Below are 16,502 nucleotides of genomic sequence, written 5' to 3'. Positions count from 1 at the left end.
TGTATGAGTACATGAGTGTGTGTGAGTGTGAGTATGTGTGTATGTGTGTGTGTGTGTTGCAAATCCCTGGGAAGTAGAGCTAAAGGCTGTTATGAGTTTCCTGATAGAGGCTTTTTGGACTGCATTCAGGTCCTCTGCTAGAGCAGTACATGTTCTTTACTTTTGAGATATTCATGAAGTATGCTAAAATGTCTTGATATATATATTCTTTAAACAGGTTTACAACCAGCTTTGATCATTTTGCCTCCCCTCCCCCACACTATCTCTCTTGTCTCTTGTATGCATTTATCAAGTACTTTTTGTTAGCAAGTTAAACACTGAGGGAAATCATTGATTTTGGAGGAAAAACTATTTCTCTTTTGTTAGCACGTATGAATGAGAGGAGTTAGGGATGCTAGCCCTAGCACCATTTTGATATCATATTATGCTGATTTAAGGAAGAACACATCTGACAACAACAGGATGGGAGATTTCCTTCCTTCCTTCCTTCCTTCCTTCCTTCCTTCCTTCCTTCCTTCCTTCCTCCCTCCCTCCCTCCCTCCCTCCCTCCCTCTCTTCCTTCCTTTGTCCCTCCCTCCCTCTTTCTTGCTTGTTTGTTTGTTTTAACTCCAAGGGAAAATACAGTTTAGGTAGGCTCTGCTACCTGCTCTGTTTCAGCTCCCACATAGTACCCAGAACACACTAAGTATTTACTATATGAAGATGACATGTGTGCAGACCGCTGAGCATATATAAAATCCTTCCACCCCCCTCCTGAACCACACTATTGCTATGATGTGCAGGCTGTCTATCCTACTTGCTTTGCAGCCCAGTCTGGCCTTAAACTTGTGATTTTCCTGTTGCTGCATCTGGCAAGAAATCTGAATTTTTTGGACACAACCCCATAAGAAGTTACCACAGAATAGCAAGTTCTTCTCTATGGCGAGGGCAGGCGGGTGGCCAGAAAATAGGTGAATATTTTGACATCCGGTCTAACTGGAGAGTTGGGGTGGGGAGTGCAGCAAAGGGAAAGAGATGTTCTTCAATGCCTACTTAAATGTCTTTCTAGAAAGAGTTGCCCTGCAGGTCCACAATATTAGAAGGTCAGCCTCATAAGGCTTTACTTTGAGTAAGTGCACTGTGGTGTTGCTGCACAGCGTACAGTGACTCCCAGAGTCAAAGTTTCATTTTGCAGCATTAACTACAACTTTCTGCATAATAAAGCATCCCCTAAACAGTCCTCATTTATCATCTCAGCGCTGTGGGTCAGACATCTTAACATGGCATAGCTGAGTGATCTAGGTGATACCTCTTACAAGGCCACAGTCAAGCTGGGGCTGAAGTTGACTCATGGCTCAACTTGCAGAGAGTCCTCTTGCAAGGTCATTCATGTGGCTGCTGGAAGACCTCAAGCCCTTATTGGCTTTAATCCAGAGACACTCCAGTTCTGTGTCACGCTAGTTTGTCCAGAGAGCACCTTGTAGCACAGCAGCTAGATTTCATCAGAAAGACCAGTGATGAAGAAGGTTGAGCCTGAGGTCTGCCAGCACTCCATTGCCTTACCGTGTTCCGTACTGTCCCTCAGCAGCAAGCTTGATAAAACAGTGAGAATACCTTTTGAAAATTCAGTTATGATGCCTGCTGGTGACAGCACCTGGTGGAGCTGAAATTGTGTGTCCTCTAGACCAGTGTTTAGTAGACAGAGCTATTTACTTTTATCTGTGAATGAGGGATAGAAGACGTACTAACCTTTCTTTTACCCCTAATGATTTACTAATAAAACCGCTACTTCCCATTCTTCTGGTAGTGACTCCAGGTTCTTCTGGTCTAAAGTCTTGGTTCCACAAGAAGGAATATTTTCTTGGTACTATAATAAGGATGCCATAGAAATGAAAATCGAGACTACCATCTTTCCACTTTGATTTCCTGATATTTCTGAAGCAACAGGAAATACTTGTTACTCTTCTATGTGGATGGCAGATCCTTATTTCCAAGTGAAAACTGAGTTGCTTCTATATGATAGGTAAAGAAGAATTCATCTGTTTGGTGATCCGAATGAGAATGGTCTCCACAGGCTCATATGTCTGAATAGCTGTTTCCAAGTTGGTGGAACTGTTTGGGAAGGATTAGGGAGTATGGCTTTGTTGGAGGATATGTGTCACTGTGGGGTGGGCTTTGAAATTTCAAATGACTTTCACCCTCTTTCTACTTCTGTGTGCCTCCTAGCCTCCTACTTGAGCATTAAGATGAAAGATTTAAGCTGTTCTGCAACCATGCCTCTGCTCCACCATCATGGGCATTAACCCTCTGTAACTTAAAACTGTAAATAAACAATTTCTTGTGTAAGTTGCCTTTGTCGTGGAGTTTCATCAAAGCAATAGACAAATAAGTAAGACAATCAACAATCCCGAAATTCTCTAGACTGTTAGTACTTCCTGCAATTATATTCAAAAGGAGATTATAAAACTGTAATTTAGGCAGGAGACCTTCCAGGAACAAAGGGGGTGCACTATTTAACTAGGTGAAGAATACTAAGCAGCTGAAAGCCTTCAGGTAGGGCACTGAATACATAGAAGAAGGTGGCTGTAAATACCAGCTATAATTACATGAACAGTTTCAAAGACTTAAGAAGCTACTGATATTTCTTCTTTATTGTGATATGGATATATATCACATGCATACATATATCTGTATATAGGACTCAGGCTGACCTAGAACTCACTTTCTTACTTAAGGACTAATCTATACTGTCCTTGAACTTGTGATAATCCTCCTATCTAAGTCAAGCATCAGGGTTACAGATGTGATCCTTCTACTAGGTTAAACTATATATTAAGGAGATGAAAATGAGTGTAAAACTGTAAATTTGCCTAAGCTTAATGATAGTTTACAAAATTCTTTTTTCCCATAGTTCTCATTAAGAAGGCATACAAGGGAGTGTGTGTGTGTGTGTGTGTGTGTGTGTGTCTGTGTGTGTTTGGGGTAGGATAAGTCATGGACCCATATTCTGCAGAGCAGCAGCCATTCCTAGCATACAATATCTGGACACATCTTGTAGAGTGAAGCAGTAGCTAAGAGCTTTTGTTCTTCCTTGCCTGAGTTTTTCCTTTAGCATCTCTATCTATGGGAACAAGTATGTGTGTACTTAAGTCCATAACAAGGGACATGAAATTCTATAGGACATGTGTAACACAGACAACACAGGCAATATGCAGTGAGATGGTCCATCTTTGTGTAAGCTAGCTCTTATGAGTTCTAGCTCATTTTTGTTCTTTTCTACTTTATTACCAAATCTCCATTAAGTTTGTCTGTTCTGGGTCCTAAGGTACCACGATCAATTGCAAATTATTGTCCTTGAAAAGAGTGTTTAGCTCTCGACAAATATCAGTAAAGAAAAAAAATTCTGTCATCTATATTGATAAAATAATCTGTCTTAATTCTTTCTGTATCCTAGACTTTTGAATTCATCTGCTCACTACAACTTATTTATAACCCCAAATCAAATCAACATTTATCCTACCTTTGTAGTTATTACATACATACACAGAGTTACAAAAGTTTGCATCATCATCCATATGTTTCAACAAGATCCTGCTCTGTCTTCTTGTTTCCATTTTAATACTGTAAACAAGTGACTTTTCATGGACTGTTTAGTATCATGTTTTTCACATTTTTGTGTTTTGATTTCACATTTTAAATGATACAAATGATTCAAATATGGTGTTGTAGGACTGACGAATTAATATTCTTTCATCCAAGACAGCTGTAATGCATGCTATGAAGAAATGTATGTGTAAGTCATTTGTACAGGGATGAATTACTGTATTGTTGGGCATGGATTTGAACAACACATGTGATATGATATATATTTAAGTAGAAACACGTATAAAACAAGGAATTTGTTTAGACTGGTTGCTAACAGACATGGCTAGAGGCTCTCAGGAAACTAACTCTGCATTTCCCCGCGGGTACTGAGCATTTGCTAGGTCTGTGATTTCTTAGCATATAACCACCATGAGCAACAAAACAGGTTGAAAAATATACACATGCAAATATATTGTAGCATCCCCCTTGGCAGTTCTATTTCTTTGATTAGACCTTGGCTGACAAACAAAAAGTTTAGTTGTAATAACAGTGAAGTTCAGTTAAAGTTTATGTGTTAATGAGAGTGATATTTAGCTATCAGTAGTAACTAAATTTGAACCAGCCACCAAATGGTTTCCTTCAAACAATAAACACATTGACTTGGTGATTAGCTGTCGTCTATGACTGAGACATGGAATAGTCAGTGTTCCAAATTACTGCTTATTTTCCAGCGGTCACAGGCACAGCAAGTCACCTGCTGCTACTAGCTGTCACTAGACAGTCCTGCTCACTGGGCTATCAGAAAGAACTATTAGGAGCTGTAAAAGCCAAAATAAGAAAGCAAGGACAGATGTAATGCCAATTTCTACCTAGACAGTCAGATACAAACTCTTAAGGAAGACATTAACACCATCCTACCATGTCCCAGAGTCTAGCTGCTTCTGGATGCATTACCATCTCACTTATTTCAATGGGCCGAACATGCTTGCCTTTACTATCGCTAAATGTCTTTAGATCCATTTTGGCTCTCTTCCTTCTAATGCAGGTTTTATTTTCTGTTTTTTTCCCCCTTAGGATGCAACCTTGCATAACTTCTTACATCCAAATCCAATAGGATTCACACACGAGGTCCACTGAAAATCTTTGCATGAAAACACATTTTCTCTAGCTCATATGCCTACCTGACATTATAGGAATGGTATGCAGAGACAAGCATTTTTCAGAGATTCTACATGGCTACTAAGTTCTTGTTTTTTAGCACAGTTTCATCTCCCTAAGCTCCAACAGAAACTCTCTACATTATTCTTGACGTGTTTCACCAATAATCTTACTGAGTCTGTTGGTAAGCATTTTAAGCCACTTAACCAAGTTTTGCTACTGTTTTAAACATGGAATATATTATAAATAATTTGAGATAGAGCAATAATGTATTTAATTCATGAAACAGAATTCTCTACTTCACTGGTATGCCTTTTCTGTATACTCCTGTTTGTCAAACATGTACCTGCAGAGACTCTGGGACAGTCAGGCAGCATGGACTCCACTGATGCATCTAATGGTTCTGAGCTGGAGACCCAGTTGCAACAGTTCTGCAATGTAACAGACACAATGTTGATTACATATAATTAAAGGGAAAACTACATTTTTAGGTTGAAGAGGTAAATTTGTCCTATAAAATAAATCAGTAGTATATTTATGTTTTATACATCTTAAATTATTTTACTTATATAAACAGTTAGTAATTATTAATGACTGTAGAAAAATTTACCTTTTATAAATCAGCAAATAATCTGTGTTGATGCTAAGACACATAACCTGTAAAGTATGGTGTAATATATTTCTAAGAAAAGTTAGGTGTAAAGATCTCAAATCTGGCTTGTAATCTTTTTCAGTTATTACTCTGACCCACTTCAATGAATGCCATATCAGAATTACATATCAATACAGCCTGAGGAACTGTAGCTGCATCTGAGGACACAAAACTTCAACATTAATACTCAGTCTTGCAGATGATAGTGACTTGCAACTCAGATAAATGAAATAACATTATATTTCTTTCATACACTTAAATATATACCTAATACTGGTTCAAAGATGTGATTATATAGTTTTAGAAATATGCACAACACACACACACATACACACACACACACACACACACACACACACATATACACAAAGAATTTCCACAGACAGAGTTTATTTTAAAAGAAATTCTCCCATCAATCATGTCAGAAAAATCGGCTACTGCTATTCTGGTAAACAGTATGTCTTGTGCATTTTAGATGCTTGCTGCCCTGGCTGTGCACCATGGAGTCCGTTCTCACTGAGGAAGGGTCCTTGACTGGTAGATCAAGTGTCTTATTGTATTTCCTTAATTCATTCTGTCTGGAAGAAGATGTCAGCTGTGCTGCAGTGAGGAGAGAATTTCAAAGGCCCCAGTCCCCACCAATAAAGGCCGAGGAATGGCTTTTGAATAGATTTGTCAAGGCAACCCTACTGTTCTGGGACCAGAGAGAGCAGCGATAATATAAAGGAAGGGTTGCTGTATGAGATTAGAAAGTGAGGCTCACAAAGCACGGCAGATTTTTGTAAGAAACAGTGGATCAATGAAGCTATTGAACTGTGTTGGAAAAAAAAACCATGAAAACAAACACATCTAGTAATGTTCTTAAATGCTTTCATTCTTTTTATATTTAAAACAGATAAAATATTAGTATTTTTCATGTGTGACAAAAGCTTGACAGTTTGGAATGGATATATATTCTATAATGTGTACTCCTAATCTTAATTAGCAGCTGAATGTAAAATTAGACAATGTACGAGGAGTAGAAATTATAAAAGAAATAAGGATTTAGAAGATACTTCATACATTTGAAATAAGTACAATTAATATTACCATTGATAGAAGACCACATCAGAGGATTCTAGATAATGCAGAAGATTAGCACACAATTAGCCAGCTTTTATATACAATGTGACACTCGCTTGTAAGAAATAAGTATTCTCCAAAGCAGTGTCAAGATATGTAAATGGATGATTTGTTTTATCATTCATCACAGCCCCTAATAAATTAAAAAATCATGACTTCTATAGGTACTAAAAATAGGCCCCCCATGATACAGGGAGATAGCGTCAATGAAGAATGACTTTCTCTTTCTCTCCCCTTTTCTTAAACAATTCAGTCTTTTCAATGACAGCAATTAGCACTACCAACAGACAGGCAGTGGTTAGGTCTATACTTTCATTATTATCCATCCTACTAGTGCCTCCAAATCTGATGAAAGTTGGCTATTACCCAGGTGACAAGTCAGCCTTAATACTGAGCACCTACATTGTACACATGTAAAACTATGTCTTACAGAATATTCTAGTACTAATAAAAGTGATAGCACATTATAATCTATAAGCAATTAATCATTTTTCTAACTCATCTTGACTTTTAAAAGCTGAACCAAATGAACTTTATGTCCATTTAAAAAAAATAGCAGATCACCTTTGGTTCAAAAACTGAAAGAAAAATATAGTGTACTATTTTATGATTCTGAAATTTTAGTTCTCCTTTGAGAACATGCTGAAAACTTTGATCTCACATGCAAAAAATCAGGGACAAGAGAAACAGCATGTAGTTAAAGTGAAGATGTCAAACATCTTGTGCAATCCATGTTTAGGACTGGAAAGGACAGAAACCGAGCCTGAAGGGTTAGGGGGTGGGCAGGAAGGAGCAGGGAGCATGTGTGTGCACATCTCTGCACATGGTGCATGTGCACGGTGCGTGCACACCTCTGCACGTAGCACTGTAGTTCCACTGGAAAGAGTAAAGCGAAAGCAGGTACAAATTAAAAATGTTTGCTATTACAAAAGGTGAAATAAAGTGGGGTAAGTGTTGCAATATGTAAATAGTGACATACAGAGGTTTCTTATATATTTAATTTGTGTGACACCTCACCTTCTCACATGTACTTTCCTGAGATGTGTTTCTACCATTTCAAAACCAAATTTGTTTCCAAATTGTTCTAATGCTTGACTCTCGTTATTTTCCCAATTGTCCCCTTATTTCCTTCACATGGCATGGGGAATCCTGGGTGGCTACACATTATGAAACCTAGCTGAATTTCAAACATAGTGATGTGTTGTTAATTTCCTGAATCTTAGTCTTTAATGTACAGAGTAGTCAAGAACGTAAGTTATAGCACAGGTCCCAGGAGTGCTCCTGGGAGACTGCAGTGCAGCTCTCGTTTGTCACAAAGCACATGTGAAGACAGCCATCCTCGGCGAGAGCCAGAGTATTGGAATGGATCACTTACCTAGCATATCTCCATGTCTAAAGGAAAAAATAAATAAATGTTTACTAAAGTTAAGAGTTTCAAAGTAGCCAGGCAGTGGTGGTGCACGCCTTTAATCCCAGCACTTGGGAGGCAGAGGCAGGTGGATTTCTGAGTACGAGGCCAGGCTCGTCTACAGAGTGAGTTCCAGGACAGCCAGGGCTACACAGAGAAACCCTGTCTCGAAAAAAACTAAAAAAAGAGTTTCAGTGTAAAAGGTATTAATATCTTGTAGTTTTGAGTTGTAAATTTTTCTTTGTAAAACTTATACTTTGAGGATTAGTCCCAGGAACAGGAAGTGGCTGCCTCATGGGCACACGCTTTGTCCTGTGCCTAGGTTGGATAACACTGGAGTAGACATGAAACTCCTTTCTGTTTCTATCTTACTTAATTCTTAGTTTATTGTGTGTGCATGCATGTGTGTGTGTGTGTGTGCAAATCTGTCACACTGGGCACGAGAGGGCTTCCAAGAGTTGGTTCTTTCCTTCTACTATGAAATCTAGTGATTGATGTCAGGGTCACTGAACCATATTATCATGAAATAAATTTCTAAGTTAAAGTTTTAATGTGGGGCTGGAGAAATGGCTCAGTGGTTAAAAACATTGACTGCTCTTCCAGAGGTCTTGAGTTCAATTCCCAGCAACCACACAGGGGCTCACATCCACCTGTAATAGGATCCAAAGCCCTATTCTTGTATCTGAAGACAGCTAGAGTGTATGCATATACAGTAAATAAATAAATAAATAAATAAATAAATAATCTTTTAAAAAAAAACCTTTAATATGTATGTCCTGTGTGTGCAGGTTCCCACAGAGGCCAGAAGAAAGCCCCAGATCTATTGGATGGAGCTGAAACCACAGCTAGTTGTGAGCTTCTCTTACTGGTTATCTCTCCACCCCAAAAGAGATAGGCAAGTGGAAAGGAAGACTTGTACATGTGTGTAAGAGAACACGATCAACATATATTTATTCTATAAAATTCTAAACCAATTAGTAAAATGTTATTAAGAAGAGTGTAAAATGTGGTATATCTGAAGAAAAAAAGAAGATAATAGCTAACTTTGTGCAAGATATTAGAGAAGCTTCCTTTACTGCTTGAGTCTATGTTTTTCCTCACATTTATTACACTCATATAAGTTGAAAATAATTACGGCATTAAAGGCTAATCTTAGCTGGAGCTTTTGTTCCTCAGATATGACCAGGCCATGTTTCTAGGGCCTACATTAAGGGTCAAAGAGTGACAAGAAGGGTGCTACAGACTTCAGGTCAGGGCTATGGCCAAGACATGTCATACAATCAGCATAAACAGCACTGGGACATGGTATGGCAAGAGCCCTTTAGTGGAGGGTAGGTTTCCTTTTAGGGGACTACTAATGTAGTCTTCTATGAGGCTTCTTCATGAGAAAATGTTATTTTATAATTATATAATATACAAATTTAATTCTTAGTCTATTCTGTTTGCCAAATTTATAGGCTTAAAATATTTAAGAGGTTTCTAGAAAAAGGGTATAATACAAACACCTTTATCACATTAAATTAAACCTATGACATAACCAGTATTTAATAAAATAGGAATGACTAAGCTCTTGCCAGCACTATTTTACTTCCAAATTTAAGGCAATATTTGGTATACTAATGAAGCTAATCAACAGGCTATGAACACAGAAGCACCCTCTTCTATAACTGGACTGTTCATGGACAATATTCCTGCTCACTAAAAGTCTTTCTTAGGAGGAAAAATATTTCCAAATATTTTAACTTTCTGGTGTGTAGGTTTATGTGAATGTATATGTGTGTACACAGGTATGTGTATGTCTCCGTGTGTGGATGTATGTGCTTATTTGTCCCTTAGATTGATGCTCATACAGAACTTCTAATAGAAAAAGAATACCCAATAGTAAGTACCATAACTGAGTGATTACTTACTTATATGATCACTGTAGGTATTCTACCATGTGGCCATGTCAACTTCCTATGGTCTCAGAAAGGCAATGTAAATAAAAGGATTTTCAACTGGATGTCTCTAATAGGATCAACGGGATGATTGAAGAAAAAGACATGGGCCATGTTGAGGAATAGATCCTGGTTAGTTTTCAGACTCACCAGGGACATGCGATAAGCAGTTTCCCAAGAGGGAAGTGGGGCCATGGCCAGATCAAGCAACTTTAAGGCCTTGTTACCACTTCCAGCTCTATGGCAATATTGAGCCAATCACTTTCATAGTGGCATATCCTGGTCATACTTCCAGAAAAAAAGAAGCAAGACTGAGTGTATATGAAACTTCTTTCTTGTAATTAAGCAGCTACAATAATAAATAGCCAGAAAACTTGAACATTAGGGAATATGAATTGTAATATCAAGCCCTTATTGAGCTAAAATTCTAATGCATATTGTATACATACATAATATTCTATTCAATAATGGAGGAAAGGATGCTTTCACAAGTATTCTTCTTCTGAAGAAGGTTTCTATTTTTATTTTAACTGTATCTAGACTTTTCATTCTATGTGAGTGTTCTGTCTCTAGAGAATGCAGGCTGGGGGGCAATACAAGTTACTGGGGTCTCCAAATAAAAAGGCTCATGCCCATTCATCTCAGCACCAAACCAAGCCATGCCTCACCTCTCTCATCCATTCTCGGATGGTTTTGCCAGCTTCTTGATGCCACACATTATGAACAGAGTCTGTCAACGCCACAGCAGTCACCTTACTTTTCACATCTGCTTCTCGTTGAATCATCTGTTTTAAAAAGAACAAAATAAAACATTGACTCTAATTTTTCTTCCTGATACAGCCTGCTTAGTCATAGACAATACTATATTAGAAATGAAAAAAAAGACACTCATCTTTGGCTCCAAGTTACTCCTTTCTATTTGAATATATATTCTATTCTTGTCCATGGATATGAAAAGGCCAACATTTTCTTTCAAAAAGCTAATACCACTTAAGTCTTGGAACGACGCAGCTCTATTATTTTCCATGTGGCTTGACAATTCAAGGATTAAAGGGATCACAGGGGAATCCCTGAGGGTTTCTTTTATAAATTTCTTCCATCACTTCCTATTTCAGTGCTTCAGGAAAGTTAGCACCTGGGGCTCACTGTTAGCTACTCAGGACTGTCTTCTAATTTTCAGGCGGTGGCACACTGGTGAAGAAAGGCATCTTGCTTTAGTTCTCCAATTTAACTAGCCTGCTCTTTACCATGTTCATGCAATTCCTTGGTGTGTTCTCTCTCTCTCTCTCTCTCTCTCTCTCTCTCTCTCTCTCTCTCTCTCTCTCTCTCTCTCTCCTCCCCTCCCCCCCCCCCTCCCCCTCCTCCTCCTCTCCCCCCTCTCGATACTATTTTGCTCTCTGATAAGATTCTTTATGTTGGCAAGCTATTACATTTTAATTGCTCTCTATACAATGCTACATCTACAAAATTTACTATCTTCTGAAAAGAAGGAGTTTGCTTGGCCTGAAGATACTGACTACTTTCTCAGTGGCCAGCCAGGTAAGGAAATGGAAAAGTAAAAATTGTATATTAAAAGAAGCAAAAGCCATTTCAATCTGTGAATACTAGATACCCTGATATGGCATATTAATATATAAAAAATAAAAAAATAAAGCCCTTGTTATGTCACAATGCTGTACTTCTTTCCAACAGTGACCCTATACTGAAGAAAAAGGGTATTTTCTGTTCTCTACCATTTGTAGTTAATTCCTATGAATTGTCCATCAGAAACATAATAGTGTACTCAACAAAAGGGAGAACTGCAAATGGGAGACAGCTTATGCAGAGAATACCGTAAGCCACATGTCTAGACAGATGATACTCTGTCTAAGATATTCTGAACTAAGTATCTCAAAATCAATTTTCCTCTCAGATTAAACTGTATTTTCATATCTATTAATGAGTACTATATAAAAGCAATCAACTCACTGCTAATGTGGCCTTGGCAGCATTTTTGCACCTGTAACTTTGTATTTTGGTGTGCCTGTATTTTCTGCTCATATAATAATGGGCTACTACAATTAATATTGATATACAATACCAAAGACTTACAGAAAAACACACCCCTGCACTATCAATATCTATAATGTTTAAGGCATATAACACTCCAGTTAAACGTTTCATACTAATGGGTATTTACTTTCTTTAACTTTTTAAAAAATAGTTTTCTAATTGGACCACAATTGACAATAGAATATAAAACAATACATCAGTATCAGATAGTTTAAAAAAGTCTCACAACAGTAAACCCATCTGGATAAGGAAGAAATTTCATGTTGTTATATTCATTTCCTAAACATGAAAACATAGAGAGGGACAGACAATTGATAAAGTTACAATTTAAGAAAAACATTGTCTTGTATTCTAAAAATTTTTGATCTGGGCTTTATTGTGGTTGTTGCCAACATACACATATTTACTTAGTTATCTGAAGACATTAAATCTTGACAGCCAGTTTTGAAATGAAATAAAATTAAGAGGCAAACAGGCAAAAGACTTGGTGCAAAGGCTAACTGTCTGGGGATTAAGACTCTATGAACAGGCTGGACGTAAAGCTGCTAGATGAACATGCTGGGCTCATCCAGCTGACGGATGCTTTCCACACTTGCTGTGTCCTGGACAACTGCTCTTTACATCATATTCCAGTCCACATGAGTCAGACAAATAGTCCTATAAAACACTGGGTTTAAAAATCAATTTGATAATTCATATTTAGAAGGCTAGACTGGCCAAATTCCTAAAGATCTTAAAGAGCAATTTGTGAATCTTAAAGATTCATTTGTGATGAACTCCACATCAAAGAATCTCAAATATTTTGATTCTTTAGATAGCAGTGAATCAATAAAAAGAGTCTTAATAAATCAATTTACTTCTGTTTCAACATGGCGTCAAAACATTCAGCAGTGGAGGGACTTTGTGTGGCTGCCATTTCTGTTCAAAGCCACTCTTGTGTGTGTTGCTGGCCTGTTGTAGTCTCCCTCCCTCCCTCCCCCTTTCACTTCCACAATGCTATGTGGGCACTGCAAAGACACTGGAAGTCGAAGTGGAAACTACTGCCTAGGAGACCAGATCAGGAATGTTTAAGAAACAGATTTTAGATAAACTATAGTGAAGCACGGAATGGGTGTAGCACAACTGAGCAGGAAAACAAGTTATAGAATGTAATTTATAACATAGCAGTGGGCTGGGAATTCCCGAAATCAGAAAAGGAAAAAGACATATCACTGAAGTTCTACATGCCCACCTAAGCTGGACATAATGGTATTCAACTGAAATCCATACACACAAACTCCCTGTAAAATTATGTTCAGATAACTCAGGAGTACTGTTTTAGGGAATGATCCTTAGCTTTCATGAGTTTCTCAATGGGACCCTGACTCTCTAAGAAATGACAAGGCCCTACAATCTCAAAGTTTCAACATACTCTTGATGAACTGTGGGTACTTACACATCCAAGCAATCCCTTTGGACAATCACACTTAAGATCAATTTTGTATCTATAACCAGTCTATTAGAAAGAAATAATGCTGTCTCATTTCAGTTTGGAACAACTTGTGAATGTTTTAATAGTTCAACGTAAGTGATAAAGAGTCTAGTATCTCATATAGTTAACATCCTAAAGTTCCATGGCTTAATATACTATGTACTGTCATGCCCTTACACAGCTCTAAGCATTAACTTACCAGGTTAATGGGTAAGGAAGAAAGAAATGACAGATACATGGCCACTGAACGGTTAAGGCAAGAAGGTAAATTTAGCTAATCATGGAAGTAAGTTTCTGAAGAACAGCAGTGTTCAGACCATAAATATCTGGGGAGAAAAAGCTATAGTGGACATCTTGTGCTCACAATATCCGCATTTGCTCCAGGACTAAAGGAAGGCTTTGCCACTCCTCTATGCCTCACCCTGGGGGCGGGCTTTACTGATTTCTAATGAGTCTTTGGTCCTTGACAAGGCTGGCTCATGTCACCAATGCACATCTATCCAGGGGTTCATACACTTAGGGATTCCTCTGCTCCCTACAAAGGATGGTAAAGTTACAATTGATATTTGTATGTGCTTAATATTTATATCTGAAAACCAGTCAATAATTTTAAAGCAATAATATATTCATTAGTATGGGCTATTAATTTACATCCCATTTAGTTTATAACTACTACTGAAGTTTATATTAAACATGCTACTTTCCATATTTGGGATGAAAAAAAAGCCCGAGAAGTGTTACGAGAACGGTCACAGGTCTCACAGATATAAAGTCAGGACAACTATGGCTTCATAGTAGATGTGTGTTGTTGTATATGTAGGTGTGTGTATATATATACACCACACAAACATACACTCACAAACACATATACACATATATTTCACAATGGATAATTCTCAGCAATATGATATACACACATACAATGTATACACTCACATATAAATATATACACATTCATATCACAATGGATGCTTCTCAGCAATATATAATATTCTTGTTATAAAAACATATATGATTAACTCTTCAGTAGTATTTGGAGTTTGAAAAAGTAATTAAAAAGTGACTCAAGTCCAAGTCAGTAAGGAATGCTGAAAACGAGAATGACAAATAAAAATATGCTAAGACAGTTAGGATCCAAAACTCATAATTAAAGAGTGTTATAAAATTTATTTATAGTTCTGAACTAAATAATGAATATTAAAAAGGAAATTATTTTTATGGATTAAATTGATTTTAGTGTACATGGTATTTTATTGGATCAATTTACTTTCCTTGTCTTAATTCTACCCAGTTATCTAGTCATATTTCTTTTAGTTTAAGTTCACTGTAAAATAATCTATATTCATGCCACTATTTGTCCTGTTCCTAGTTTAACAATTGTTTAGTCAATGTAACTAATAACAAGTGTACTGACCAGGTCAAAAGCATATGCCAGCTGTATTTGGGCTCATAGTACTCCCATTTTTGATGGGGCTGAAATGAAGTGGGGAACCTACGTATCCCCATGTTTTCTTCTAAGGTAGGTTTTAAAACAGCCATGGTCAGATTGACCTTATCAGAGCATAAGATCATCTGGCAATTTTCATTCAGTTGGTTAGGCATTTTCCAGTTTTATTGATTTTCATGTGGAAGCACCACTTGGTTTCATCAAATCTTATATTTTCTATTTTGTGGTTATTTCTATTTTACTGCTTTCAGCCCGAGTTTGAATATTTCTTGCTATGGACGCCTTTTCTGTGTGATTTCTATATTTTGATTGAGATCTCATATGTCTACTATTAAAGTACTCACATGAGAAAAAAAAAAAAAAGATCATCTGGCAAGACGAAGAACAGGAGGCTGAGGCAGAGCATCGTGGGCCTTGGACCAGCAACGATGCTCTTGTTTCTCTTCCACGAAAGGCCTCGTCCTTTTGCAGGGCTGCTGTCTTCCAGGAATCATGTGGGCCTTTTTTGACATCTAATTTACTTTACACATTTCTCCCAAAGCCCTTATTGATGCATCTGATCAGATTAGAGTCTGGCATAACTGCAATTTATCTGATACTCTTCTCATAGCCATGTTCTAGAGGTTCAGTTTCCCTTCAGTACTTACAAACTTAGAGCTCCCCCAAGATTTAATTCTCCTGGAACTTTACAATGAGTTTTTTTTTTCTCCTAAAGAATAAACCTCAAACACTATGACATGGCCATTGTGTTCATGGGATTATTGAAGCTGTGGTTTTCCACAAGACTAGACCCAGCAACATTTCATCAATGGACAGGGGAAAAGCTCTCCCCAAGAGACTCCTGGCAGTTTTGAGTTGCTGGGGAAGGAGTGGGTCATTTTCTTTAGTGGTGTAGCCACTGAGATGGTGCCTATGCTCCAGTAAGTACCTTCCTTCCCATGCTGCTGCATGTAACTGAATTAAAGTAAACGTGTCACCCCCAAATGGAAGCCATGGATGGGAGGGAGACTGGTTGGGAAGGGTGCTCATAGTGGGAGAGGAAGAGAAATGAGCAGAGGAAACTGGAAATGAAACTACTGAAACTCATTATATACATGTATGAAACTGTCAAAGAATCAAAGACATGGAAAAATTAATGTAATTTAAATTAAATGGAGGCAGAGACATGTCCTGATTGAATTTGAAGACATGAAGAAGATGGTTTCTTAAGGACACCCTGCTGGGATGTCTTTGGCATGTCTTTTGTTCTGGGTCTCAGATTAGGGGAATTAAATAACGCCAAAGAGAACTCCCACCCTAGAGGTGGGAGTTCCGACCTGGGATGGCTTAACTCTAACATGAAAGGAGTCGTGGTTTTCCTTCTACATTTCTGGCAGTCAGGTGTCTTCCTAGTCTTCATATTTTTAAGTCCAGGGGACCCCCTGAAAGGCCAGTGTAGGCTGTGTAGGGATGTGTACATTCACGTGCAGAACCAAAGCTACATTTTAAAAGAGAATGCTTTAAGCATGAGGAGAATATTTTAAAAGTCTTCCATCAAAAAGGCATGCCTTAGCTTTACATTATGACATATGTTACACATATGTACTGAGGGTTACAGCATGTGAATTTCTTGTACAGGAAAGACTATCTGAAAGGAAATCAAGCAATGCATGTTCCTTCAGATTAGAGTCAGGCATAACTGCCATTTATAC

At 37.8% G+C, this 16,502-nt stretch overlaps 1 protein-coding gene across 3 annotated transcripts in view; it reads right to left on the bottom strand.

Moving 5' to 3' along the window:
- The window catches only part of Fam172a (family with sequence similarity 172 member A), a 416,134-nt gene that overhangs the window by 125,244 nt on the left and 274,388 nt on the right, over positions 1 to 16,502 (bottom strand). For all 3 annotated transcript variants that reach the window (XM_028760104.1, XM_028760102.1, XM_028760101.1), the window contains 2 exons: positions 10,510 to 10,626; positions 5,069 to 5,153 (listed from right to left, as the gene is read on the bottom strand). In XM_028760104.1, coding sequence (XP_028615937.1) covers positions 5,069 to 5,153; positions 10,510 to 10,626 — 202 coding nt within the window. The remainder of the gene's footprint in view (positions 1 to 5,068; positions 5,154 to 10,509; positions 10,627 to 16,502) is intronic.

Source organism: Grammomys surdaster, unplaced genomic scaffold, assembly GCF_004785775.1.
Source record: "Grammomys surdaster isolate TR1022 unplaced genomic scaffold, NIH_TR_1.0 126391, whole genome shotgun sequence".
Taxonomy (NCBI): domain Eukaryota; kingdom Metazoa; phylum Chordata; class Mammalia; order Rodentia; family Muridae; genus Grammomys; species Grammomys surdaster.
Note: the sequence above shows the minus strand (reverse complement) of the source record. Positions and strands in the feature narration are given on the sequence as shown.